The sequence below is a fragment of the Aquila chrysaetos genome, chromosome 10 (assembly GCF_900496995.4).
Source record: "Aquila chrysaetos chrysaetos chromosome 10, bAquChr1.4, whole genome shotgun sequence".
Lineage (NCBI taxonomy): Eukaryota > Metazoa > Chordata > Aves > Accipitriformes > Accipitridae > Aquila > Aquila chrysaetos.
The window spans coordinates 29555362-29582594 of NC_044013.1; the positions used below are offsets into that span (position 1 = coordinate 29555362).

Here is a 27233-nt window from a genome sequence, read left to right on the forward strand (position 1 = left end):
AGCCCTGTGTGTGGAGGAAGCATTGTTTTTTGACAAGACAGACCTGGCCACCAAGCAGGAAGGTTGATCTCCATCATCATGCCGAGCAGAAGCAAAGCCCCAGTTCATGCGGATTTGACACCACTGAGAAGAGTCAAAGCAAATACAGGCAGACTAAAGCAAGACTTGAGAACAAACATTTAGGCAAAAAAATTTTATTTAAGGAATACTTTTAGTAAGAATAACTTAAAACCAACCATGGCCTCATGCTACCTTCCCCCCTTAACCCAGCAGAGGCTGGTGCTTGGCCTCTGCTTTTCAAGGAGACAAGTCTTTGCAAGTAGAATAACCACCCAAAGAAACAGCAATATTCTCACTTCAGCATTACAGATTCAAAGCAGGCAGCCTAGGAAGGATCTCCAGCTAAAGGAGTTCAAAGCATGACAAACATGTTCCAACAATGCTCTGGCTGCAGGAAATATAAGAATATAACATACTTTGTGAATATAACCCTCCCCACCTCCTGCATGGATAGCAGAAGAGCCACTGGGTTCACAAGACTAGAAATGCAAGGCCCAGCTCCATCACGAGCACAGGACCTTGCTCTTGCTACTAATACTTGGCAACGCTACAGGGAAGCAGAGAATGCCCCAGACAAAAAGGAAAAAAACACAACAGACTAGTTGAGTGATGAAGGAAGCATCAAATCAGAGAAGAGCCTGCAAAGGACACAAAAAGCCTACCAGGAGCCAGCCACTCCCTCCTACCCTAAAACAAAAGGGGAAGCAACAAAAACAAAGGAAAAATTTCAATGCCATAGGACCTCACAATATGTGGTGTGGAGAGCAATCATCCTCACATAAGTGCTGCACAGAAACGACAGCCCATCAGAGCACAAAGCTATATGAAGTTGCTGGGCAGGGCAACTGTGTTTTAAGGCTGTTCAGGAAGGGGAAGCTGAACGCCCAGCACAGCACCAGGGGCTTGTCTCCCACCTGACCAAACACCAATGCTGCTGGAAGATCTCCCTTTGGATAACCGATGCTCCCGGCCAGAGCATGGGAAGGAGGAGAGCAAATGCCCCTTGGACAGTTAAAAGCATGCTGAATCAGAGCCCTTCAACACTCCAAGCCTCTGAGCAGCCTCATGAGCCACTGAGATAACTACAGTGACAGGCATTCCCTGAATCTTCCCTGCAAGATTAACAGTTGAGATCACACACAGCAACAGCTTTGGCTTTAAACACCACAGACAAATGAGAACGAACTGGGAAAATCTCACATTTCTTCCCCCTCTTCATTGAGCATCTTCCTCAGGAGGAGGAATCAGACTAATGTGCTAGCAGTTCCTTGACTTTTCCTCTCACTTTGCCACAACTGCTGACTAATTACATACACGAAAAATATCTTACTGCCATCACTGGAGCAGGAGACAGGCAGGGGACTGCACAACAAATGCCTATCATGCCAGATCTCACACATAATGTAGGTACGAATCTAAAAACATGCCCACCTCATAGTTTCAAGTGAAGACCCTCCGCCACTTGGAGAGTGTGCTTACATGTCTGTGGGAGAAGAGCCTGAAGTATGGGAAGGAGAAGCAGAGCAAAACAAGCTTTCAAGACATAGCCTTCGGTTAAAGAAAAACTCCCAAGAACTGTCCAACAGTGGAAATCACCCACAGACACAGGCACCTCAGCTGGACACAGGGAGTGCACAGTGACAAAGGCAGAGCAGCCAGCCTGGTTTTGGCATTTAATAGATCACTCCAGTCCCACAGAAACGGGACTGCACCAGTTTGGAAGAATAGGGAGGTAGGAGACACAGAGGAAAACAGCTTTTTATACTCTCCTCAATGATTGCCCAACTGAGAGAGAGTCTGTGCACTTTGCTGGGGCAGCATAGGTGATGCGCACAGTGCTCCCAAGCAGCGAGAGGCTGGGGAAAAAAGTCCGAATCAGGAGGTGATCAATAGTTCTGAGAGGCAACAGGGTTGCAAAGCTAAACCAAGGCAGAAGACAACACGCAGACTCCAATCTCACCTGGCAGTGCACTCCTTCCTAATTTGCTTGGCAACTACCAAATGAAAAGCCTAAAGATTAAAGAAACACAGAAGGCCAGAGGATCAACATCCCAGAGGAAGATAAAGGAAGAGGGGAGAGGAAAAAATGTTACAGTGTGAAGAGACAGAGGCAATCACACCAGCTATTGTGTCACGTTGCTCCCAAGCCCATGAGCAGCAGAGGAAGATACCACAATGCTGACTTCCAGCTTAAGTTTCTTCTTTCTACAGCAAGATGAGATTTGAGTGCTTCAGACCACCTTTTTCCTTTCAGTCCCCAAGTGTCCTGCCCCCCAGCCTCCCCAAGTCTCTCCCTCCAGCCCTGCCCTTCTCCGTTCAGGCGATCTTGGCCAGCCATTTCTCAAGGCCCTCGAAGTCAGCATCTCCCTCCTCTCCCTTGCTGCCCCGAGCACTGCACTCCACAAATTCCACCTTCATGGGTAGCTGGGAGAAGTCGAAGTCCTTGCCCTTCTTCCCCAGCTGGGTAGGTCCCCCAGTAGCTGAGCCATCCAGACTGGTGGGGGCTGCAGAGCGGGTCACTCGTAAAGTATTGCTGCAAGCAGAGAAGGGAAAGGGTCAAGAACTGTGAAGCGGGGGAACATTACCTACACCATGGCTGCTGAGATATTTTGGACCCAACTCTGTCAGCAGGATGCCAACTACACCAAGGATACAAGGTCCCATGGCTCTGCCCTGTGAGGCACAGGCAAGGGCAGGCACTTTGGCAACTTCTCCTAAATACCTGCTGGAAGGCACAACTGCAGAGAGGCTCCAGAGAGCAAGACAGGCAAGAGGCCACTCAATAAGAGGGTGCTTAAACAGGTTTTGTTTTGTAATAAACAGCAGCAAGAGTCAGGCGATGATGTCCTCATCTGAATTTCCCCAATATCCCCGTGGCAGACACCAGTCACCAGGAATTACACATGATTTAGCTCACAGGGCTCAGGATCTGCACTAGTTTAACAGATTAACTGGGAAGAGAAAAGCACCCATGATATCAAGCATCATGCAGGGCCTCACCCCACTGCCACTTGAGTGTGCCAAACACCTTTGGGGATTGAAAGGGGGATCAAGTCTCCCCACTGCTCCCATGAGCAATGCTTGCCCAAGGACCAGGCTGCAACGTCACTACTGCTTCTGCAGCTTGCTGCAGCATTTCAACTCCCGGCCACGCGTGGAGAGGAAGGATGGACCCCCTTGTCCACACTCACCAGGCATCCAAGGCAGAAGAAGCACGGGGAGATGGAACAGCCCAACAGATGCAGAGGCACCGCGACTTGACTGCCTCCGAGGTCCCAAAAAGCAAGGCTAGGGAAGTTAAGGGGCTGCACCAGGCAGAGACGCAAACACCAATCTCTCCCCGGGTCTTCAACTGCCTAGTAGAGCCTCATGGCTGGACTGCTCCGTCTCTTCCAGAGACAGAGCAGTCTGGCAGTGCCTGCTTCTCAGTCAACCCCAGCTACTCCTTATTCACGGGATGGAGCTAAATTAATGGGGCACAGGCAAAGAACAACACTGCCGAGAGGTATGAGTTCAGCAATAAGAAACGAGACACTTCCTTGGGTTCTCCACACAAGGACATCCAAGTACGGCAGCGCAGAGAGGAGGATGGCAGCAATCTGCCAGCCTGCAGGAATAACACTGCCTAACAGGGCACATATAACCTACCTAGAAATCCAACTTCTACACACAGGCAACTGGCAAACCAAGGAATGCTTATTTTCCTGGAGAGCTTGAACATGTAGCAACTAATTCCCTTAAAGACGGGAAGGTCAGGTATTCAGCCTGGAAGAGGCACCAGCACAAATAACCCTGCTGCCGTCTACTGGCCGAAGAGACTGTAGAATCACAGAATCATTTAGGCTGGAAAAGACCCTTAAGATCGAGTCCAACTGTAAACCTAACACTGCCAAGTCCACCACTTGGCAACAAGATGGCCAGATCCCACAAACATGCATTTGTTTGGAGACCAAAGAGCTACACTCCTCCTCCTACCTCCAAGACCGCCTTCCCATTAACTGCAAACCAGCGAACAGGACCCACAGGCAACAGGAAGGCAAAATACCCAGTTTTGAGTGTGTGTGGGGAAGGAAAATCTCTACTAGATGCTTGTGGAGAAGTCCACCACAGCACAAGAGCTGCACATGTCTCTCCCAGAGCCGATTTGACCCAACTACAATTAGGGGACTCACAGACAGAATCTTCATGCAGAGAGATTAAATATAGCTTAAAAAAATCATCTTCTACTTGCCCCCTCCCCAGACGGACTTGCCAGCTGTTGACAGTGCAGCTCATTCAGCTGGCAGCTTACAATGTAGCGCAGTTTACAAGCCACCTTCTCCTCCTTCCACTTCCTCTTACAGCTTAAAAATAGCAACAGATCATACATCATTTGTCTTCCCAGGTTAATGTCCTTCTTAGGGGGGATACAGAGCCAACACGGGGTCCCAAACAGGCTCCTGCAATGCCTGTTAGCAGACCAGGAAAACTAGACGGTGTTTCCCCAGCTCTCAAGCTTTGCGTGCCAAGCCCTTTCATGCTAGAGCAGCCCTGCAAAAAAAACTGTGCCAGTACAACCAAGCAGAGCTACTGAGATCTTCACACCACTCACAGAAAGTCTGACATTTGGAAGCCAACCCTGCCTGTACCTGAGAAAGGACAGCGCCCTGGGCCATGGGAGGATATCCCTTAGCCTAGGGATGGCAGCTTTTAGGAAAGGATTGGTATGTTGTTTCTCCAACCCACAGCTTCTAGGAGGCAATACGCTGTCTGTGCCTACTGCTTTTTTGCATGCTTTAGCAAGGAGCAATCTTCTCTCATCCTGGTTACACCTACACAGACAAAACAGACTGCTCTGTTTCTACAATGAACTTCGATGTGGCTCAAGGAAGCTCATTGAGCACTGAGGTAAGAGATAGAAAGGAGAAGAGAAAATAGAGAAGCTCAGAGGGTTTAAGATCCAATTTCATACTTACAGCTCTTTCTCCAGCTGCTGTTGAATAAGTTTTGCTGATTTTGCCATTGTGACATCTAGAGACAGAAAAGAAAATGAAATCAGCTCTTTGGTTTTATGTCAGAATTCAGAACCCGGTTCCTCTTCCTAAAGGTACAGCAAGGCCTGCGCACACTGTGCAGTCATAAGAGTTACCGGGACAAAGATGGCTGTGTCTGCACTAGGATAAGGGATGCTGGAGCTTTGGGTTTGCAGGCGTGAATGGGAGCAATCCAAATGTCTGGTATAACGTAGGGAATTAATTTCTTTTTGCTAGCCCGTAAGTTGCTTCAAACAGAGGACAGGGTTTGATGTCCCACTCACAAGGCCCAGCATTCTCACCTGCCCTAGCATTATGGAGCTCAACACAGCGCTTTTTAATCTATGGCACATGGAGCCATGAAGGCCTCAGGCAGCTCCTGAAGTAGGGCATGAAGCAACTAAGAAAACCAAACCTGATACTGCCCAAAAGCTTCAGATTGTTATACAGGGATCCACACCTTCACTGTAAATGCTGTAGGGATCTGAAAATCTAGTCCTTTCCAGTAACTGGATGTTCCTGCTAGTCCAATCAACAGAGAATATATAATCTTGGCAGCTGAACGGATGTCTGATTTTAACATTGAGGCTACCAAATCTGTACAGATAGTTCATTATGCTCAAGTTGATCCTATTTTCTGCTGCCTGCAGATTCAGGAAGACAGTTCTGCACAAGCAGAAAGCCACTTGCCTTACTTAAGCCCACCTAAAAAGCTGCAGCTCTCCCAAGTGGTGCTCCACTATGCTATTAGACACACCTGACTGAAGAATTCTTCCAATGGCTGCTAGAAATGCTCCTGCTGAGCAGTCCAAGTTTAAAACTAAGTTCTAGCCTTCATTTTGCTGAAATCCCAACTCCTAAGAAATTCAGCACCCATGGCATGAACCCCTATCACTCAAGGACTGAATCGAATGTCCAGCCCGCAAGGCAGCACACAATACCTTGCTTATTGCAAGCGATCAGCAGCGCGGGTGCATTTTTGAGCACAGTGCTATCGACCAGGACCTGGTACAGGAACTCTGCCACATCCTTCACCTCCCGCTGGAAAGCCACACTGTCCACCACAAACACAATGGCTCTGGAGGAAAGAGGGAAGAACATGTGCTGGGCCTGAAGCTCTCCCACCATCTTCCCCTGCAAATATTCCAGCATGGGCTAACATACTAGTTTCCACATCCGATCTCAACCAACCCAAGAGCAGGTTAGCACGTGCTGGCTGAAATACACCCCATGTCCAGCCCCAGCAGGAAATCTTTCCCTCTCTGCCCCAGGGATCTACCACATCCCCTAACCCTCCCTGCTGCAGCTGCTTTGCCTCCTGATGCACTACAAACACAGGTAAGCGGGAAAGCAGAACAATAACTAACCCCTGCTATCCCACAGCACAGCTCTGACTCTCAGGGCACCATCACACAGAGCAAATCCAGCCCAGCTCAGAGCATCCCCAGCACCGTCATTTGGTGTATCCCTTTCCGAAACATCACCTTCCCCCTCCTCCCCTGCCAATCTCCTCCAAGTTACCTGGCTGCAGCCTTGAACCTCTCCAAGAACTGAAGCCGCAAACTCTCATGGCCTGGAAGGTCGATTAAGGTCACATTAGCGCTCTGGGAACAGAAGCAAAAAGGTATCAGCAACACCTAATCTAGGGGTACCTGTGATCACGGACCAGGGAAAACCAGTCTGATTTTGGATTCCAGTTAGCCTGGCGTTGAGGCAGCAGTGGGTGAGTGAATCCCCATAGCAGGCAGAATCACATGACTCTCCCCAAGGTGCAGTCTTTCCACCAGCCCAAACAATTCTGACAGGCAAAAGAAATGCTGAGGAACGACATTCATGGTCCGGACTCAGTAAAGAGGGTGCCAACGCCAGCAAACCACCCAGCAGAGCCGAGAGGACAGAGCATGACCGCAGAGAAAAGAGAATAATCAACCCATTTCTCATCCACAGTACCTGCCCCTACAACTACCACACGCACAGCACGAGTGACAAAGCTTCATCAGTCACCTCTCAGTACACTAGCAGATCTACACCATCCCTGACAGCAAGTAGGTCCCTGCACAGCAAAACCATGAACTCCTGTCCTGCAAGTCCCTGATACAGAATGCTAATCCCACAGTCTCTGAATCAAGGTTACCTATTCACACACAGAATCTACCCAACTACAAGACTACCTAAATACACAAAACTTTGCTGGGAATAACACAAAAATGCCTTTGCAAGACACTTTTTTAACTGAAAGCTACAAACATTTCCCTTTCCACAGGCTGCCAGCCAGAGAAAGCAGTGACTTTAAAGAGAACAAATGCCTCTCACATGCTCCTGATTGAGATGTGGCAAAGTAGGGCCAAGTCACCATTCTCAAGATAATGCTCGTTGTTCTCAAGAGGGGACAGAACACTACACAAGACCCTGCCTACTCACTGCTCTTGGATTTTAACAGAACCCTTGCCTACAATTTAAAAAAAAAAAAAACAACAGTCCGTATTGCAGCATTCCAGCACCTCTCCCCCTCCAAATCCCTCCTGTCTGCTCAATCTTAGAGACACAAATACAAAAAAAAGCCCTGCACTTCCCTTTACTAAGTTTTCAACCTCTTATTATCACCACCGTTACTGAAGATTGCCTCAGAGAAGCCACAAAAACATCCTCTACTTTTACAATTCGCCAGCACGTAACATGCTGCCAGCTTTCACTGCCACATGTGCACCCAGCAAGAGAAAGAAACTCTTCTGAAACAAGAGATCAGCATAAACTGAAAATAACTAGGTCTGTGGCAGCCCAAGACCTGAAAGTAACCCAAACCCTTTTTGAGACCATATGAAGTTCAGCTGGAGACTCTTTTTAAGCCTGCTAAACCTGTTAAATTCAGGTTTTCTTGGGAGACACAGAAATTACTGCCAAGCAAATATACCAAACACAACAGAACAACATTCCCTCCCAAATCTCCCTCCTACTCCGAACCACACTGCTGTCCCCACAGTGCCATGTGTTTTACTCCACTTGTAAAAGCAGCTCCTTTTCCTCTTTTACAGAAAAACCCACCACACACTACCCACCTTTCAAAACACGATACACAGACATGGTTTTCAATCAAAAAGGTTTCACAATTTGACAAGCAAAGGAAAAAAACCTGCAGAGACGAGGAGTCCCTAATACCTCCCAGTATTTTCCTACTTTCTCAGCGCAGGTTGCCTAGAAAAATCCTACACTCAGACCAAACCGGGCACTGATTTCGAGCTGGGAAGACTGAGCAACACAAAAAGCATCAAGCCAGGTTTAGCAGAGAGAGCAGAAAAACAAAGGTGCCAGCTGGCTGTAGCAACCACGCACAAGTTAGAGCCAAAAAACTGCCTGCTCACCTTGTCATTGCTGACTCTGTAAACTGCGGAGCTGTCAGTTATCGAAGTCTGTGTATCACGGTATTTGCCTGTCAACAGCTGTGGAAAAAAAGTAATTTTCAGAGAAAGGAGGCTGGAGAAACACTGGCATCGCATTTCATCCACTCAGTGATCTGTAAGGTGTAACAGACTTCAGATATCTGATTTCAATTTACGTGCATGAAACAATTTCAGGCTTTTTCTTCCCCAAAGAATTTAAAAAGCACCCGTTAAGGAAAGAAAAAATCTATTTATATACCGAACCTCCACGTTGCTAAAACAAGAAGGAAGGGAGTGTGCCTGCAAATCCTACAGAGCACCTCCACCTCCGTGCAAGAGGGCGCCAGGCGGCTGAAGCCGGGCAGCTCCCCCGCCCGGGGCCCCTTTCACGGCCGCTACGCCCCCACCGCCCCCAGCTCCCCACTCACCCGAGCGAAAAGCAGCGTCTTCCCCGCGTCACAGAGGCCCAGCAGCAGCACCGCCTTCCGGCTGCTCCTCCTGCCCTGCACGAACCTCCAGATCACTACGAGAGAGAGAGGAAGGGGCACCTAAGCCCGCCGTTGGCGGCACCGGCCCCCCCTCAGCGAGCGCGGCCCGGGGGCCGCTGCTCCCCGGCAGGCCCCCAGGGCGCGACTGGAGGGCTGGTGTCCCCCGCGGGCCAGAACTCACGCAGCGTGATGGCGACGGCGAGCAGCGCCAGGAGGACGGAGAGCACGGCGGGGTCGGGCGGCCGCAGCTCCCGCCCCAGCGCCTCCAGGTGCGGCTCCAGCCTCCCCGCCATGGCCAGCCGCCCGCACACGTCGCCGTACCGCTTCCGCTTCCGGCCCCGCGGCCTGCCGGGAAGGGCTGTCGGGAGGCCCGGGGCGCGGGGGCTCACGGGAGTTGTAGTTCCTTGGGGGGGTCCCCGCTGAGGAGAAGGCAGGAAGGGGGAGGCGGGCTGGGGCCGGGGCCGGGGCCGGGCCCAGGCCCAGGCCCAGGCCCAGGCCCAGGGCTCTGCGGCTCGGACTGGCCCTCGGGGGAGGGGGTTAATGCACAGCAGGGCGCCGGGGGTAATGGGCGGCTGCAGTGGCCTGAGATCCCTGGAGGTCTGGGAGGTGATCATGCCCCCTCGGCTCAGCACCAGGTCCTTGATTTGAGACTCAAACATCATGAGATGTTTGGCCACACCTAGGTAGTGCATCTGGTTTTGCCCCCCTCCCCGGTTCAAGCAAGACATCCATGAAGGACAGCAAGCTCAGAAGAGAGCCACCAAGATGGTCAGGGGGCTGGAGGCTCGACCTGTGGGGTGAGGCTCAGGGACCAGGACTTGTTGAGCCTGGAGAAGAGATGGTCACATTTGTACCAGGCACCAGGAAGATCGTGCCAGGCTTTTCACAGTGGTGCAGGATGAGGAGCAATGGGAATACATTAAAACGAGAGAGGTTCAGAGTGGGTATGAGAGAAACTTCTTCCCCTTGTCAACCAGTGGGGCAAGTTGCCCAGGGAGGTCGTGGAGTCGCCATCCTTGGAGGTTCTCAGTGCCTGACTGCGTCAAGCCCCGACCAACCTGGTTGACCCCTTTCTTTGAGCAGGAGGTTGGACTGGAGACCCCCAGAGATCCCTTCCCACTTGAGTTACTCTGTGATCCTCTAGTGAGGTTCCTTTTTGCCATGCCTTCTACTTATGGGACAAGGGTTACACCTGATTCGGAGTACAGATGATGCAGCTTTTCTTGGGAAATTTTTCTAACTGTAGCCATAAATAGTTGTGGAAGCACATTCTTACAGGCACTGTATCTCTTTCTTTGCTAGTTCTTAAGAACAGGTTAAAAAAGCCATCTGTCCAGTATACTTCATCCTATATAAATGTGAGGAACTAAATTTCATTGCTTCCCATCACACTCTACATTTCTGTCTTTGTTGTGGTTTAACCCCAGCCAGCAACTAAGCACCACGCAGCCGCTCACTCACTCCCCCCCCACCCAGTGGGATGGGGGAGAAAATCGGGAAAAGAAGTAAAACTCGTGGGTTGAGATAAGAACAGTTTAATAGAACAGAAAAGAAGAAACTAATAATGATAATGACAACACTAATAAAATGACAGCAGTAATAATAAAATGATTGGAATATACAAATGATGCACAGTGCGATTGCTCACCACTCGCCAATCGACGCCCAGTTAATCCCCGAGTGGCAATCCCCCGCCCCCCCCCCCCCCCCCCCCCCCCCCCCCCCCCCCAGTTCCTATACTAGATGTGGCGTCCCATGGTATGGAATACCCCGTTGGCCACTTTGGGTCAGCTGCCCTGGCTGTGTCCTGCGCCAACTTCTTGTGCCCCTCCAGCCTTCTGGCTGGCTGGGCGTGAGAAGCTGAAAAATCCTTGACTTTAGACTAAACACTACTTAGTGACAACTGAAAACATCAGTGTTATCAACATTCTTCTCATACTGAACTCAAAACATAGCACTGCACCAGCTACTAAGAAGACAATCAACTCTATCCCAGCCGAAACCAGGACAGTCTTCTAAGGTGATCTTCGGTCAGGCTAGCACACTTCTCACAACACATGCCATATGCATCCAAAAATCATCACTGTGAGCCCATCAAAATATTCATTCCCTCAAAGCCAGAAGCATCTTTCTGCTCTCAGCAGCTCTTCCATGCCTGCCTTGACAACAGGGTTGGGACCCACTGGATTACCCCAGACTCTGTTCCTCTGAAGCAGAGAGCCTCAGCAGACCTTTTTGTCTTGCCTTTTTATTTTCACTGTGGATCAGAGTCAGGCTGCCCACCTACATGTTTGTTTTCAGGTCAGCAGCACATTGGACAGACTACCAAAACATACATGTTTCTGAGTAAGTCCTAGATTTTTTTCAGAAAGGAAGTCTAAGCCTGGACTCCCCCCATCAATATACTTATGTGTTTTAAGAGTACTGCCTGGTGGAAATGACTTGGATCCAGCCAGCTGAGATATGAGATGGAGTGGTTTCTGTTCATACCTTCCATCTTACAACCACTGTATGTTTTCAGTTTGGTTTGGGTTTTTTCCTTCTCTACCCTTCAGCTTCCCTGACATAAACACTCTCCCTCTTCCTGTGTCCCAACCACACTGGACAACTGTCATCTGCTGGGGAGATAATGAGATAACCTGGGTGAAGCAGAAGCACAGAGAGTACAAAACATCTGTTAATTATGCTCTAGGGCATGTTTAATCCATTTTGCTTTGGCAAATGTTGAAAGAAATTCCTCTAACTGGCAACAATAGCCTTAAGTGGCAATAGCCACATTGGTATCTGGCACTGTCCTACAGCAAGAGGTACTGAGGAAGGAATGGGCTTAAGGAAAAAAGATTTTGAAAAATCTCAGGACACCTGTTTAGATTTGAGATTTTATTTCTTGCTGTGATGGCAGCAGAGAACGGTAAAGTCTCAAACAGCCACTTTCAGAGTGATGAGGAAGGGGAGAGAAAGCAGCAAAGGCAGAGGGCCCTCTGCAGGTCAGTGTTCAGTGCTGAGGGCACAAGAGGAGTCATGGCTTGAAGTTTCCTCCCCCTCCAGCAAGGGTCCTTCCCATCTCACTACTTGTCCTCAAGGAAGGTGCACACCTGGAGGAGATCTGAAAACAGAAAGGACAGCGAGTTCAGATCCTGCCTTTAAACACTCCCGTCCCACCAGCACACACCCAGCCATGCCAACAACGTCATCGTGTGGAAAATACATTGTGTGCCACAAAAAAATGTGTATCCTCATTTTGCTTTAAAAAATTAAATGGACAGCTACAGAAGAAACTGTCCGTGCCTGCGAGGCTAAGAACTGCAATTCACAGACTTCTTCCTGGGGCTGTTACAGTTACCTGATGGATTGCAGGTATTGAGGCTAGCAACTGAAGCATAGTATTGATCTCCGAGGAATTCCTTGTACGTTATTCCATCGCGGAGTTTGACCAGACACTTGGTCAAGTCTTTAAACAGAAGGTCTTTGGTTTGAGACTCAAACATCTTGAACCTGTCTTTCTCGATTCCTTTTGTTCCAAACAGTTTCTGAAATAAAGGCACGAAGAGGTAAGTGTTTGTAAAAAGTAGAAAGCTGGCAAGATTCAGCTTGTACAAGCCTAGCTCTTAGTCCTAGTTCTTCACCATCATCCTGGGGAGCCCCCAGCCAAGCTCCAGAAATTTAGGATTGAATCTTCTGTCCGTGTGGTTAGATGAGGGATATCTCAGTGGTAGGCACAGTCGTGGCATGACTGTCAAAACAATTTTTTTCCATTTTAACGTGTCACTACATGCAGATGCTGCCAGCAGGTCCTATGCCTTAGCCATGAGCTGAAAGCAAAAGGAGCTGACTTCCCAAGTGTCAGCAGACCCTGACAGGGAAGTAACTATTAATGTTTTCAGTGTAAAATCAAACAGAGCTTGTTTAACCTGGTTACATTGACACCAGTAGCTGTAAGACCGTGTGTGTGCAGGGAGGCTGCTGTCTTCTCTGGGCTGTGCCTGATCCAGGTGGGTGAGAGACCAGGCACCCCATGGGAGTTTCTGAAACACACCTGCAAGAGCATAGCCCAAGGAGAAGGTGATAGTCTCGCATCACACAAGTATAGCGTGACAATAGCAACCACTATGATCCAGCTGTTACCTAAAGGTGTATTTGCTAAGGTGGCAGAGGAGAAAGAGCAGTTTGGAAGGGATGGAGGAAGGGGGAGGCTAAGGGACAAGGCTGTCACCCCATATTGGTAAGTTAAAATCTTCCACGTTGTGCTGACTCGGTAAACTCAGAGCATCCTTGGTCTAAAAATGCAAACATGCGGCATAAAAACAACCCCAGAACTTTTCTTCCACTGTCAGTACTACTAACCTCTTGTCTCTCCAGCAGCTCACGGACTTTTTTTGCTTTCTCAGGACGTGTGATCACAGCATGTGTAGGAACTTTGGCCAGGTGGCAGTCCCTGTAAGCCATGACATTTGCCCGTTGCCCATCAGTGCACAGCAACTCAAATTCATCCATTTTCAGACTTTTGGCCCAGTCTTCTTTATTTTTGCCTTTAAAGAAAATAGGTTTGGAGATTCAGAGATCTTGTGTAGCAGAAGAACGTCAGCCTCATGACACCTAAGCAAGGCATTTGTCCCTGCCTGCATGTGCACTGGCACTTGGAGACTTGGCATGTACAAAGGAGGCTGTAAGTAAAACTCAGGAAAAGTCGATGGGATTAGTCAGACTCTCAGAGCAGGCTGGGAGATTTAGTTACATCCCCTTCCTTGCATTTTTTCCCAAATGCTTGGAAAACTTCAGCCGCTGCGTTCGGAAATGTGAACTGAACTTTTAATTTTCAGGCAAGCGGGGAGCTAGAGTGCTGCGCAAAGGTGTCGAGGCAGGAGTCTGTGGTTAAGGGACTGCCTGAATAATTGTGCAGCTGAAATTAAAGGATAGTTAGCAGGGAAGTGTCTCTGCAGAAATGCCTGGGAAGAGCCACCGTGGACAGACGGCACATGCTGTTGCTTGAATTCTGCTCCTCCTGCAGGAGGGGTGAGACTGACAGGACAAGCAGGTAAAGCTTGCTATTACCCTCTGCACTGGGAACAAAAATAATGCAGATAGGTGAAGGCAGCCCTGCAGACACCCGTGCAACAGAAAAACCACATACCCTCAGTGTTTTCCTCAACGATGGAATGCTTAATAAAGGCCACATCCCCCCGCTCGACCAGACACCTGGGAAGTACAAAGAAAGGCAAGTGATGTGGGTGCTTGAATCCCGGCCCTTTCCCACAGATTTGATTCTGGCCTATGTCTTATTTTGTAAAATTAATCTCTGAGGACAGTCAGGTCTAGGAGTCCTACCATGAATATTTTAAAGATGACTGAAACACAGTCTTTTAACACATTCTGGAAAAAAACATGCATCCTTCTCACATGATAAGTAGCCAATTTAGTTTATTGTCAGAAGGAAGCAGTTTGGCCAGGTTCAGAATTTGCTTTGCTTTCTGTAATGCCTGCCTGCACATGTTAATAGCTTTGTAAAAACACTAACTGGCACCGAAAGGACTGCAAACCCTGAAGCAGGGTCTCTTTTCTATTACATGTAAATAAAACAAGATTCATTCTCTTTTTAAATTCATGCCCAAAATTAATTACTCAGACTTGAGCTGATACTGAGCAGGTATGGAGGAGATGGCAATGAGGCTGACCTTTGGTCTCTGCACTCTTTAGAGGATGGCTCATTTTAACTAAAGCAAGCAGCATTTTTAACAGGGGTGTATCGAGTGGCAGCATTGTTTGCAGGTCCCCATCTTTTAATGCTCCTTATTTGTGGTAAAAGTATAGCACTGCTGCCATTGTAGGAGGTCTGGCCAAAACCCTTGTGTCTCTCCAGGTTTGCCTGGAGGCACCAGGACATTAGTTTTACAGAACAGGAACATTTTGCATCATTTTGCAGAAAGCTGCATAAAGAAAAACCATATAGCATATGTATAATATTACAGACATATATACTTTCAGCAGTGTAATGGAGAAAAAGAGAAGGTCAGCAAATTAGCATCAACATGAGGCTGTACTCCGTACGTGATCTACCCATAACCTCTGTGATTAGCCCAAGCATTTCCACCACTTACCGGAAAGCTCCCGTATATCCATAGTATTTCTCATGGCTGCTGGCGACGCACTTCTCTGGCGGGACCCCCCCTGAGCCCTTGCAGAGTCGACAGAGGCGGGAGTTAGGAGGAGACCCGGGAGCACAGCCCTCGCTGAAGTATTCATCTGAAGGCAGGAAGAGGAAAAATTCACTTTTCCTGCACTGAAAAGTTAGGTTTTCTTTTAATAATATGTTCTCACACTGAATTTGTATTAGCGGTCACTGGGAGCTGGAAACGGGCTGTGAGAAGGAGCACGATTCAGTGGACAGCAAATCGCATGCATCCAGTTTTCACTATGAAACTTGTGTCTTGTTTTTATTGATAATGAAGCGGGGCCTAAGGCTCAATTGCAATAGGCAACTGCTGCAAACCATTCCCAGTTCACACAGAGCCAGTCCAAGCCTCCACAGCCTTTATGGGTTGGCAGAGTTGCATTTGGCGGCAATGGCAGAGCTCTGGGGGAAGAAGGGACAGTGGGAAAGGCAGGCAGGAGGATGGAGAGGCTGACTCTAAAATTTATTCACACTAGTATCTTCTTGCAGTTAGAGCTTTCCTTTTAATAATTATATGCTTAATTTGCCTTGGTTGATAATACTTCCAAATTATTTTTGTTGGACTGTAATTCTCACTGATTGAAAGTTGGATGTAGAAGTTGATCTTCTGAACAATCTCTAAAGTCCCAGAGCCAATGAAGACTTTTACCTGCTTATTCTCAGGCAGTCAGATCAGTCCGTTTGAGTTTCTTGAACAAAGATCAGTCTCTGTCCCCTGTTCTCAGCCCTTCGCCTCCCTTCTGAGATTCATAAACCCATCCTTTACCCCCACTTTACACCCTGCACAAGCACCAGGCCCCCTATTCCTGGGGCAGCCTGTATTCCCTTTTTGGGAATACCTTTTGGGCTATTGCAAAGGGAAGGGGAGAGATGTGAAAAGAAAGAAAAGCCCTCCAAAGCAGCTGACATGCTGTATCTTACTCTGAAGCAGTCACCAAACAGCCTACAACTTTGCTCAGTGAAACCTTAAATAACAGAGTCTTCTCCATTTTCCACCTCCAGGTGGGAATCTTTGAGGCACAAGAAACTTTGAAGATCAGATGAAGGATGGGAAAACATTTTTGCAAGCAGATTCCCAGCTCGAAAAAATGGATGGAAAACTCAACTCACTGAAATTGCAGTTCCCTGTCCTGTTGTGAATCAAGCCCATGGGGATGTTCCAGCCAGCAGTTCTCCCGACAGCGGTGTGGCATGACTTCTTGCCCTGCAGATTGTTCCATGTGATATCTCTGTTAGATTTCTTCACAACAGCCACAGCAAAGTAGGATGCTTTCAGAAGATAAAATAGAGACGAATTAAGGACTGACCCGAGGATCCCACCGTGCTTCCTTAGAAAAGCATTGGTTCCACTTGGGAGAGGACACCTATGAACAGTGTAGCAGAAATACTTTGCACTTATAAATGATTTGCCAGGCAGCAACAATGGAAGAGTTTGCAGATGTGTGTTGCATCTACTCCCACCATGCCCCTGGGAAATTGTTATCCTTGACATTTCCCTGCCCCCCAAAACTCTGACACTTGGGTATGCGAGAAGGCTGTAGCAAGACATACATGATGATTTTTTATCCCCTCCTTAGCAAAGGACAAAAACCTTCCCTCCCCTCCCTCTTCCCGCTTCTATAAAGAACAATTTCCTAATGCTACAACCCAGACCCTCTTTCTCTGTTTGCAGCCCTGGCACCGTTATGGTGTGACTGCGCTCCAGACAGCAGCAATTAAGCACAAATCTCTGCTGCTACCATATGCTTTGCCTTGCTATCTGTTTGCAGACCCTGACTTTCCATCTGACTACTAAATTTGTCTCCCAAATTTTTAATATCTGCATTGGACACAGTGGCTCTTTGTGTGGAGACTGGCCATTTGTTCTCCACTCACGACTGCACATATGTATTTTTCTACTTGTATCCATCAGGACTGTTTTCTGTCCCCTGTTGGCAGTAATTACCTGGTTCTCCTTCTGCTTTGCTGCATTGACTGTCATCTGAGGGGTGGGAAAAAGAAGAAGATATTAGGTAAAAGATATGGCAAATCCAAAAAAGGATCGAGCTCACTAATTTCTGGAGAAACTGAAATAGAAGTGACTATTTCAGGTAACACTTTCAGCATCAGCAGACCAAAGCACAACCTCCACCTGATCCTCTGAGCTAAAACAACTAGTTTTACTGAGGCCGGTGCTAGAGGATGGGGACATCATGATTAAAACGAAGAAGAGAGGAGCTGGAGGTCGTTGTGTTCCTGACTGTCGATGCCCGCTTTCCCAGGGCTGTTCCACCTTCGTGGAAAGACGAGGCGTGCAGCGGTAAGCAGAGTTGCCTCAGAGCAACCATGTGTTTTCTGCAGGATGCAGCGCTGAGGCTGCTTTCTCGATTTCAGAATAAAAACAGTGCTTTTGCACTAGCCCCTTCCCCACCACCTGGACCCAGAAGGGCAGCCCGGGCTGTGCTTACCCTCATAGCTTTCTCCCATCACTGGCACCAAGCCACACACACCAGCAGTGTAGACAAAACCTCCATCTAAGCTGATAGCATCTGCTTCACCTTTCTGCAATAAAAAGGCACAGTGATGAAAGGACGCTGTATGTCCCCTGACCAGTGCTTTTCAGAAATCGGGTTGTAAAAGAAGCACTCGATGTAAGGGAGAAGGGTGTGGGGATGTGAGAGGCCATCCCTTAGCATATAGACAGACGAAGTGTCACTGATGCAAACAGAGGCGGTTTTGAAATTATCGCTCCTGTGCGCTTGTAACCACCTCCAGCAGCAGCTCTCGTCCCTAGGCACTCGCAGGCTCAGGCGTGGGTCTGTCCTAGCCTGCTTCCCTGCCACACAGATTTCCTTATCTCCCCTGTCCTTTCAAGTTTCCATTTTGTGCTGTCTTCATGGTACTGACCCAGCCCTCTGAGCTGCCACCAGCATCCTTGTCTGTGCTATGGAATCACTCCTCTTCTAAGCAGCCAACTGTTTTTCTCTGCATTTTACAAAATCTGTATTTTGCCTTCCTTTTCCAAATAAAAAGTTACGTTGCACCAGAAAATTGCTTTTTATTTAGGAAACCTCAAAAAAGAACACTGACCAAAAAATTTTTCTGAAAAATGTTGATCTGTGAAAAACTAGTCTTCTCCCTGTGATGAGGTTGGTTTCTGCCTACTGGTATTTCTCACAAAGCTCCCAGTATTTTATTTTAAAATCTACCCCAGCTCTGCCCCATCTATTCCCAGGCTGAAAGAAGCAATGCTGCTCTCCACCTAAAAGGTTCACAGGGAGAAGAAAAGGAAAAAAAGCCATACCATGATCTTAATAATGCAGTCGTTGGTGTTGTCTGCCACAGTGCACTCCACCTCCCCGTTGCTCACCACACTCCAGAGGTCACACTTGCTCTTCTCATTCTTGCCTACTGCACACCACCGTGTCTTGTTTTCTCTGCGGTTGGGGTTCAACTGATCTGTAAAAGCAACAGAGGAAAAACAAGGATAAGCCTACAGCCCTGCTGAACAATAAGGCTATAAACAGGCTACTTTCTGAGTGCATGGGACTCAGCCATGAAACCATCTGTACATACCAAGCTGCTGCTGCCCAGTGCAAGACATTAATAAGCCCTGGGCCAGCATGAATAGAAGGGGTGATTCTTAAGCTGAACGATGCTCAAAAATCAACTTACAGGTCAGAAAGGAGAATTTCTGCATAACAGAAGCCACTCACGCAGATTCCTATTAGCTAAAACACCTCAACCACTAAACCACCATGCGTTAATAGTACATAGTGTTGCTGCCTATAATATATTCGGCATTTCTCCAGACCTCATAGCCCAGACAACCATGAGACTAAGACCAGACTGAGCTGGAAAAATGCAGCCTAGTTATGTTTCTGTGAAGTAGCATTTGAATAATCTGTTTTGATGCACACCCTTCCATAAATGCCATAGCAGCTGAGCCTACCACAGAGATCTCTGAGCAACTGTACATTTTAAGTGGGTTTTGGAGGTCATTTGTGGGATGTTTGACTCTCAGAAAGCCAGCTAGGACATCAGTAAATGCTCAATGAGTCTAGATGGAAATAAAGGACACTTTTTCCTTCAAGTGGCCAATACTGGATCTGGTGTCCCAGGATGTTCCTTCCTCTTACATCCCAGAAATGTCTTTTCTAAGCAGCAGTTTTGACCATGCCCAATCTCTACCACAAGCTGAATAACCGTGAGCAATTTTTGCTGTTGTAATTGTGGTGAAGGGACAAGGGGTGGAGTATGTATAAATTTTCCACCTTTGTCAGTGTGGTGATGATGTTATTTTGACTTTGGAATCAACAAATTCCTTTTGTTGATGTAAGTGAAGTTTGTGAAGATTGGGTGATTTTAATGATAATACCTTTCACAGGAAATATTTTGCAGAGAATACTGTCTGTGTTTGAAAAAATCGTGTTCCTTTTGCCTAGACATATTTGTTGATCCCATCTCTTCAACACAGCTCACACTGACACAACATTAGTGTTTCATGTCCTGCCTACCTTTCTGAAGGCTCTGGATAGCACTGTAATACTCAAAGCCCAGGTAGAGCTGGGAGTCCATCAGTGGTGGGATACGCTTCAGCTGTACAGCAGAATCTTTGAAAAGCAAGTCTTTGAGGCCTGGGTCCTTCTTGCCAGGTGGCCCAAAGAGCTGGAAGGTGCTGGTTGTGCCCACACCATATTTCTCCTGCCGCAAGGGAAAAATAATCAGCAAATGACTGTACCAAAGCTCTTGGAAAGCTGGAGAGAGCAAGCAAGAGCCAGAGGACAGAAGAGGGGATGCTAAGGGAAGGAAAGGAGAGCTTGATGATACCTGTGCTTTTGACAGAAAGTTCCAGATGTCATCAACCTTGCTATCATCTCGAGCCACAACAGCGTGAGCAGGCACCCTGGCCCAGTGACAGGCTTTATAGTTGTCCACAGGCTGACGGCTGCCATCCAGACACAGAAGCTCGTACTGATCCTTCTCCTCTGGGGCATTTTCTGGAGGAAGTGAGGAACCATGAGTTGCATCACCACAAAAATAAGACCAGAAAGCCAGCCTGGGGCAGCTTTGTAGTGAATTTATGTCTGCTGAAGCTCGGGGAAGAATTCTTTGCAGAAGAGCGGTTGCACGCACCCCCTTTGCAATGGTAATGGGGCCATCGTGGTCATACAAAGGCAATGCAGATAGAAGAATACATGTGCCTGTGCAAGAGAGATTATCTCTGCCTCTGTCATAACTAATCCTATAGCAAGAGGATTTATGTGGCAGTAGTGCCTAGACAACCAGACATGTACAAATGGCTACAAATAGATTTACGAACACCATACAAATGGATTGAACAGGTCAGGATCTGCACATGATCTGTGAAGGCCGTAGGTAGCCAATGCTAAGGCTGAAAACAGAGCCCAGGTCCGAGATCAGAGAGTTACAGGAGTATTCAGGTGGGAAGGGACCTCTGAAGACCTCTCATCCAAGCCCCTGCTCAAAGCAGGGGCAGACCAGGTTGCTCCAGGTAGATCTTGAAAACCTTCAAGGATGGAGAGTGCGCAGCTGTCCTGGGTAACCCATCCCACTGCTTGACTGTCCTCAAGGGGAAAAAATTTCCCCTTGTATCTGGTCCAAACCTCTCTTGTTTCAGTTTATGATTATTGTTTCTCATCTTTCCACTGTCCACCTCCGTAAAGATCTTGGCTCCACCTTCTTGCTAGCCTTCTTGTAGGTACAAGCAGGCTGCTCTGAGGTCCCCCCAAAGCCATCTCTTCCCCAGGCTAATCAAGCCCACCCCGCTGAGCATCTCCTCACAGGACAAGTGTCCCTACCCCATGAACACCTTGGTGGCCCTCCACTGAGTTCACTGCAGGTCCTGGGTGTGCCAGACTATCTTCTGTCTCCGAGAAGTGCAGAGTTAGTGAACTCTTGCTGTGGGCTGAATTCCCTCCAAAATCCCTCCCAGAGGGATGGGTGAGTGATTACCTACACAATTGCTCACCCTGTGTTTGCTGTGATAACATTACAGCTGGCTCTGAGATATGGCACCAGTGATAATACCACTGAACTTAAGCAGGTTTTCCTTCTTCAAAGAAGAACCTCAAAGAAGAAAAAGTGGACCCCACCATAATCATATTTCTTGATAACAAGGATGACTCAGTCCACAGTGTGCAAAACATGTTTCTAGAGTTGAAAGGTGAAGAGGTTTAGGGCAAACCTGGAGAGGAATGAAAGCCTGCACAGTGTAGACTGGTTGTAGGATGGAATGGCAGCGAGAGGTTGGACTAGAAAGGAGAGAAACAAGTGATCTTGCAGGCCTACCTTGAACAGTTGTGTGTTTCACAAAAGCCACATCTCCTTTTCCATCTTTCAGACAGCTGCAGGTGGGAAGAACAGAAGAGATGTTAAAAAAACAGACATTGTTGCTCCCTATCTCGTGTTCAGCAAATTACTTTGGCACAAACTGTAACCATAGAGCAGTGGTTTTCCCCCCAAAAAGCTATGCTGGCAGGGAAGAAAATGTAACAGCAGAGAAGTAATGCTCAAGAAGCCCAGTTAGACTTAGCACAATGCTAATGCTGTGTATTCTTAAGTCTGTGCAAAACCATACAACCCAGCTGCTTCTCTCATCTCCCACTAGCTGCCTGCCTGTTATTACTAACTGGATCTTTAATTACCAGTCCTCCCAGTTGTTCTATAAATTCAGTCTCCTCAGGACCCCTGATTACAACACAGCCCTCCCTGGTATAACAAAAACTTGCATGTGTCAGGGCTAGAATATTTCCCCAAAGGAAAAATAACTTTCACTCACTGAAAAGCTCCAGAATAGCCAGAATAAGGTGCTGTGCGGGAGCATTTGGTTTTGGAGTCTCCCTTGCACTGACGGCACAGTTTTTGTTCAGTGGTAGCACCAGGCACGCAGCTGGCAGAGAAAAAATTGGCCACCGCTATGGATGAGAAAGACGCAATAGTTAGTCTAAAATTCACTTTTACAAGGACCTGGAAGGGAGGGGATGCACAGAGAATGTCAATGACTTGACTGCTCTGCGAGCCACCTCTGGACCTCCACAGAAGATCAGGCAACATCACTTTCACTGTACCACCACCCCTGGCTTAACGTCAACTCATTTATCTCGCAGTTTCCCACTTCACCTTGCTCGATGGAGGCTGAGTCTTTGCCATCCCACTTGATGTCTCCCCGGTTGAGGAGTGTCCCAATTGGGATGTTCCAGCCAGCGGATCTACCCAGGCCCGTGTGGCAGGAGGTCTTGCCCTGCAAGTTATTTATTGTGAAGCCTGTTCCTTTCTTCACAACGGCCACGGCATAGTAGCTGGTTGTGGAGACTGCAGTGCAGGAAAAAGCAGGAAAGCAATAAAAAAGCAGGACTTAGGAACATTTCAAATCCTGCCAAACTGCTGATTTCAGAGAATAAAGTGCGCACTTCCAAATAATTATCAACTTTGCTTGAACACTCATGGTCTTCCCACTTTCTTAGGGGTGAGTTACACTGCCAATATTGAACCAATGCTGTGCATTACAACTTGCAATGGTAAGTGACCTGAAAATACTATCACATGCAAAATGCTATGCCACTGAACAGACGTTAGACCTGCCCATAGTTTTGTAAGGACACTTCAACAAGTCTTTTTGGCAAATCTTCTTTGGCAAGTCTTTTCTCAAATGCCATTGCCCACTGAAACATACATGTAGAGCCTTGCAAGACTGAAATTCCACATTTAGTCTTTAAAATTATACCTAGTGCATCACATGCTATGTATAAATAAAATGACTGCGTTTTAGGGGCAGTAGAGACCACGGTCTTCCTTTTAATATCTGTATTTTCTTAGCTACCACGTTGAGAATGACTCCCATGTTGTTTTGATCCTGAATATGGTGTACAAACAGGCTGAACTCCAGGGCAGAGGTCAAAAGACATTGGGAGCTTTCGATGTGGTGGGATTTCATGAGATGAGGCAGACAAAAATGGGGAAATACCATCTGTTCATCTCCCAAGAGAAAGATGGAAGAGAAGAAGGATGGTACAGAGAGTGAGTAAGGATAGAGCAATGGAGCTAACTCTTATCAGAAGGGATTGCTGCAGAGCACTTTTTATGCTTCTCTTCTTTTTTCTGTGCATTGCCTGCACCTCTTGCCTCAGCCATCTCAACTGGGTGTTCCTCCACAACCACTAATGGCAATGCTCTTGCCTCTTCAATCTATTTTTTTTGTCTTGATGACTGCACATGAAGACACACAGGTTATCTGTGCTGTCTATCTCAGTGTTGTACCCACGTAGTTCAAGGTCACTGAAAGCAGAAGATCTCTGGGACCAGCACAATTTTTATGCCATGTTTCAGGAGGACCGTGGTGCTCATGGTGCTCTCCTTCCATGGCCACTGCATCATCACAGGATCAGTGACTTTCATCACGGCTAACATCAAATGGGACACTAGCTCTGCCCTTTTCTATTGCAGTGACTCAATGGCCATGGGTGATGATTCACATTTTTGTGTAACTACCCCCTACCCCTTCCTCTCTGGGATCTGAAAGCCAGGGACAATATCTCGGACACCCAACAGAAATAATATGGGAGCTCTGTGTGGAAAGGATGGCCTTTGCACTACCACCTTGTTACCACCACTTGGCTTAAAAATATTGCATGAAAATGTACCTCCACTTTGGTCGTGGACCTCAGCAGCAATGGGCTTCAGCTTGTAGGGGGCAAGGCCTGCCTCAAAAACTTGACCACCATCCAAGCTAATGGCATCTGCTTCATTATTCTAAACAACAAAAAGATTTTGGTCAATAAAGAAAGAGCAGGGACACATGAGGGAAAACACTTCCCCAGTCTCTCCTGGATCCTTGTGGGTGAGTCCTTCTCTACAGGGGGATCACAGGTAACAACCAGTGACCAGTGAAACATCCTCAGTGCCCAGCACATATATTTGCTGCCCACTCACCGAAATGGCTTTTATGCAGTCGAGGTATGTTGATTTCTGCAGGCAAGTCAATGCAACACCATCTTGTTGCATGAGGTCCCTTAGACTGTTGCATTTGTTCTCTTCTGCTGTGGATATTGTGCACCATCTGACACTTGCCTTGGGGGGAGCAGCAAAACACAGAGCTGTAGAGAGAACCAGAAATAGAAAGTCTCAGAGAGGTAGAAAGACACCACGTGAAGAGAAAAAGCATCTTTGTGAATACATGATCTCTGGTTCCCTGCAGTCCTGGCCTCAGGTGATGGCCAGGTGCAGGATCTCCCTTGCACATCTCCTAAGTCATGCAGGAAGGCTGTTTCTTTCTTGCCTGACGTGTGCACCTGCAGGAACATCTGGGAGGATCATTCCTGTCCCTGGGTAAAGGATGTCCTGTACAGCATCGTGACTCAAGCAGCCTGAGAGCATGGCAACATCCAGAGGAGTAGGAGAACAAATCCACACACTTCAATAGAAATCAGACTCAAGACTTTGCAAAAACAGAGAGAAAAGGCAGTCCACTGAAGCAGTATCTTTGCAGATAACCCCAGAGGGAGAGCAGCTCTGACCTGGCCAGACTGTATTTTGTATATTGCCACACATTACCTCCTTGGCAGCTAGATAGTCTGATATATTTAACTGTTTCTTTATATCTCACCTCCTACACTATGCCCAGTAACAGATGCCATACTACCTCCACAGTCCTCTCTCCTAAGAGTCCCCCGACCAGCAAATGCAGATGACCGGCTGCTCTGGGAGACCAGAGCAAAGCAAAGACCTCAGGTGGACACAGACTCATGCCTCCTTCAGCAACCCAAACACCAGGAACGCTGGAAACTTGCAGTTAAAGTAAGTGGGCAGCCTGTGCTGCACACTTCACCTTAACTCTGCCCCTTCCTGGCAGAGCAGCTGTATGCACAGCTCGCTCCCTCCAAACCCTTGATGGCACATTTCATTCAAATATCTCTAGATTAACCTGTGCTGTTTCCATTTTCTCTTTCACCTCTGAAATATTCTCTCTTACTTGATTTCTGAGCCATAACCCTGCCAGCAGACACCTCCCCTCCTCCCAGTGCAGGTGCTGAATTTGGCCAAAGGGAGAATCCTTAGCCTTAATTCCTACTGCCACCATCTACATTTTTCAAGTCTTGGCTGCACAAAGGCATGGTCACCTTAATCTAGTGCTGGCAACCATTCTGCCCTGGGCAGAGGCTGGACGGGGACCTCCTGAGGGAGTCGGCCTGACTCCTCTGGTGAACATTGGGAAGGCAACGGGAGCCTGAGTGCCACAGTCTCTGTTGCAGAGCTTTTTGGGCAACCTCTTGGCTCCTTCTGTGCAGGGGAGGAGGAGGGACTTTTCACTGTTAACAAGACATCATTGCATGCTAGTACTCAGCAGAGGTGCTCGAGGACTTTCCGATGCCAGCGGCACAGGGAACCCTTCCCACCAGAGGACATTAATCACCACCACACTTTATGGGGGATTGAAAGAGACCCTCTGCCTACTTCGAGAAGGGGATCCCTCTTTCCCTTTCCAGGCAGCAGTCCCCAGGTCAGGTGCAGACGGCAGCAATCTTCTTGCCGTGGCTACCTGCCCATTGCCTGCCAAAACTGTGAGCAGAGAGAGAGGAGAGAAATAATTGCTTCAAGCAGAGCCAGCTCTGCAGAGGCACAATTTAGGCATAAAATTACACAGGATCCTGAGCAAAGTGCAGCTGCAGCAGCAGGATGGAGCAGCACAGGAGCAGAGGGAGGAGCATGGGGAGTCTTTAGTTATTTAACTTCTATTTTATTGTCACTGTCTTCAGTTTTAACGCAACACACATGCAGGCTTGACAGGGAGGTCTTGTTCCAGCTTCTCCCCCTCCCCGGCTGAACCCCTGCTCCTCTCCCGGCACAGTAGCTTGAGGGAGGATGATTTTTCTCTTCACCCCGTGGCAGCAGGCGTGCGGAGCCTCTCCCGAGCAGTCCCCTCCCTGGCAGTGGGTGCCGAGCATCCCTCCTCCTTGCCAGCTGGGTGTTCAGCAGCTTGCTGTGGGGAGCCGCAGACCTCCCTCCAGCGTCCATGGGCTGGCCCAAGGAAAAAAGCTGCTGTCATTAATGCTTAAAACACCATCCTTGTTGACAGATCCACAGCTGCCAAAGCAAGCATCATTTTATGTCCTGGCTTTTACTTAACAGCTGCCTGGGTCTGGCATGTGCTGCAGCTCAGACAGCCTTGTCTAGGGGGAAAGCCTGGGGTCCTGGGAGGTTTTGACTCTTCCTTTCCCCAAAAACTGCTTTCAGCAGACACTTACCCACTATCCCAAAGGACAGCACAGTAGAGAGTACCAGTTTCATACTTGAGCAGGGAGTCAGGTGCCGAGGAGGGGTTGCAGCAGCCTTGGTCACAGACTGTCCCCTCCAAGTCTGTGATGGCTTTGGAGCCGCTTTCTCCCCCTTTTATAGAGGAACAGCCCTGGCTGTGTTTGCAAAAGCAATGACCTAACACTGTTTGTCCTTCCTTGTTTCTCAATAGCTCCTAAATCGCCCCCCTCCCTGGTTCAGCCCATTTTTAGGAAGCCTTTCACTTTGGCACTGAACCCCTCCGCAGGCAGGAGTCAGAGCAGGGCAAGGTGCTTTTCATTTTACAAGGGGCTTCAGACGGAAAATTCCCAAGTTGTGACATTTGAATTCCCCTGTGGGCTGAAACGCCACAGGAGGGGCTATTTTCTTTGTGCTAGCCACCCCCTGCCTTGCCCAGCCTAATCTCAGAAAGTCCCTGCTGGATCCAGCCCTGAGTTTTGCATGTTTGCTGGTTAGTGCCACTGTCGTGCCTATCGCCCTTTGGCTTGTAGCACCCTGAATGCTTGCCAGCTCCCTTGCACTCTCTTGGCAATGGCAATGGGGTTGAAAGGCAGTAAATGTTCCTTATACATGATCTGGCAAGCTACTTGCACAGGCAAAGAAAGTCAATGGCAATGACCAGACAGCTCAATAAGTTCCCTGCAGCCAGAAGGAAACATCATGCTGCATCTTTGTTAAATTCTTGGGATAAACCTGGGAAGAAATGCTGAGATTAGCCATCACCCTCCTCCCCCTTCCTCTGAAAAACCTCTCTGTCCGATTGTATCACTCCTGATATATCTCCCTGCAGCCATGACCAGTGGGGCATGGCTAGGTTTACGAAGGTCTGCCTTCG

At 48.1% G+C, this 27233-nt stretch overlaps 1 protein-coding gene across 1 annotated transcript; it reads right to left on the reverse strand.

Moving 5' to 3' along the window:
• Nucleotides 1–178: 178 nt before the first annotated feature.
• TF (transferrin) lies at nucleotides 179–26688 on the reverse strand. Its single transcript, XM_041127025.1, has 24 exons — nucleotides 26350–26688; nucleotides 24038–24201; nucleotides 23749–23857; nucleotides 22229–22420; nucleotides 21888–22023; nucleotides 21398–21453; nucleotides 19916–20085; nucleotides 19603–19789; nucleotides 18390–18544; nucleotides 17554–17647; nucleotides 17052–17087; nucleotides 16217–16375; nucleotides 15033–15177; nucleotides 14069–14133; nucleotides 13282–13466; nucleotides 12281–12467; nucleotides 12010–12043; nucleotides 9119–9282; nucleotides 8878–8972; nucleotides 8432–8509; nucleotides 6594–6676; nucleotides 6014–6150; nucleotides 5016–5070; nucleotides 179–2593 (listed from the first exon to the last, which is right to left on the reverse strand). The coding sequence occupies exons 1-24, from the start codon at nucleotides 26390–26392 to the stop codon at nucleotides 2377–2379; spliced, it is 2946 nt and encodes a 981-aa protein (XP_040982959.1). The 5' UTR covers nucleotides 26393–26688; the 3' UTR covers nucleotides 179–2376.
• Between the last annotated feature and the right edge of the window lie 545 nt (nucleotides 26689–27233).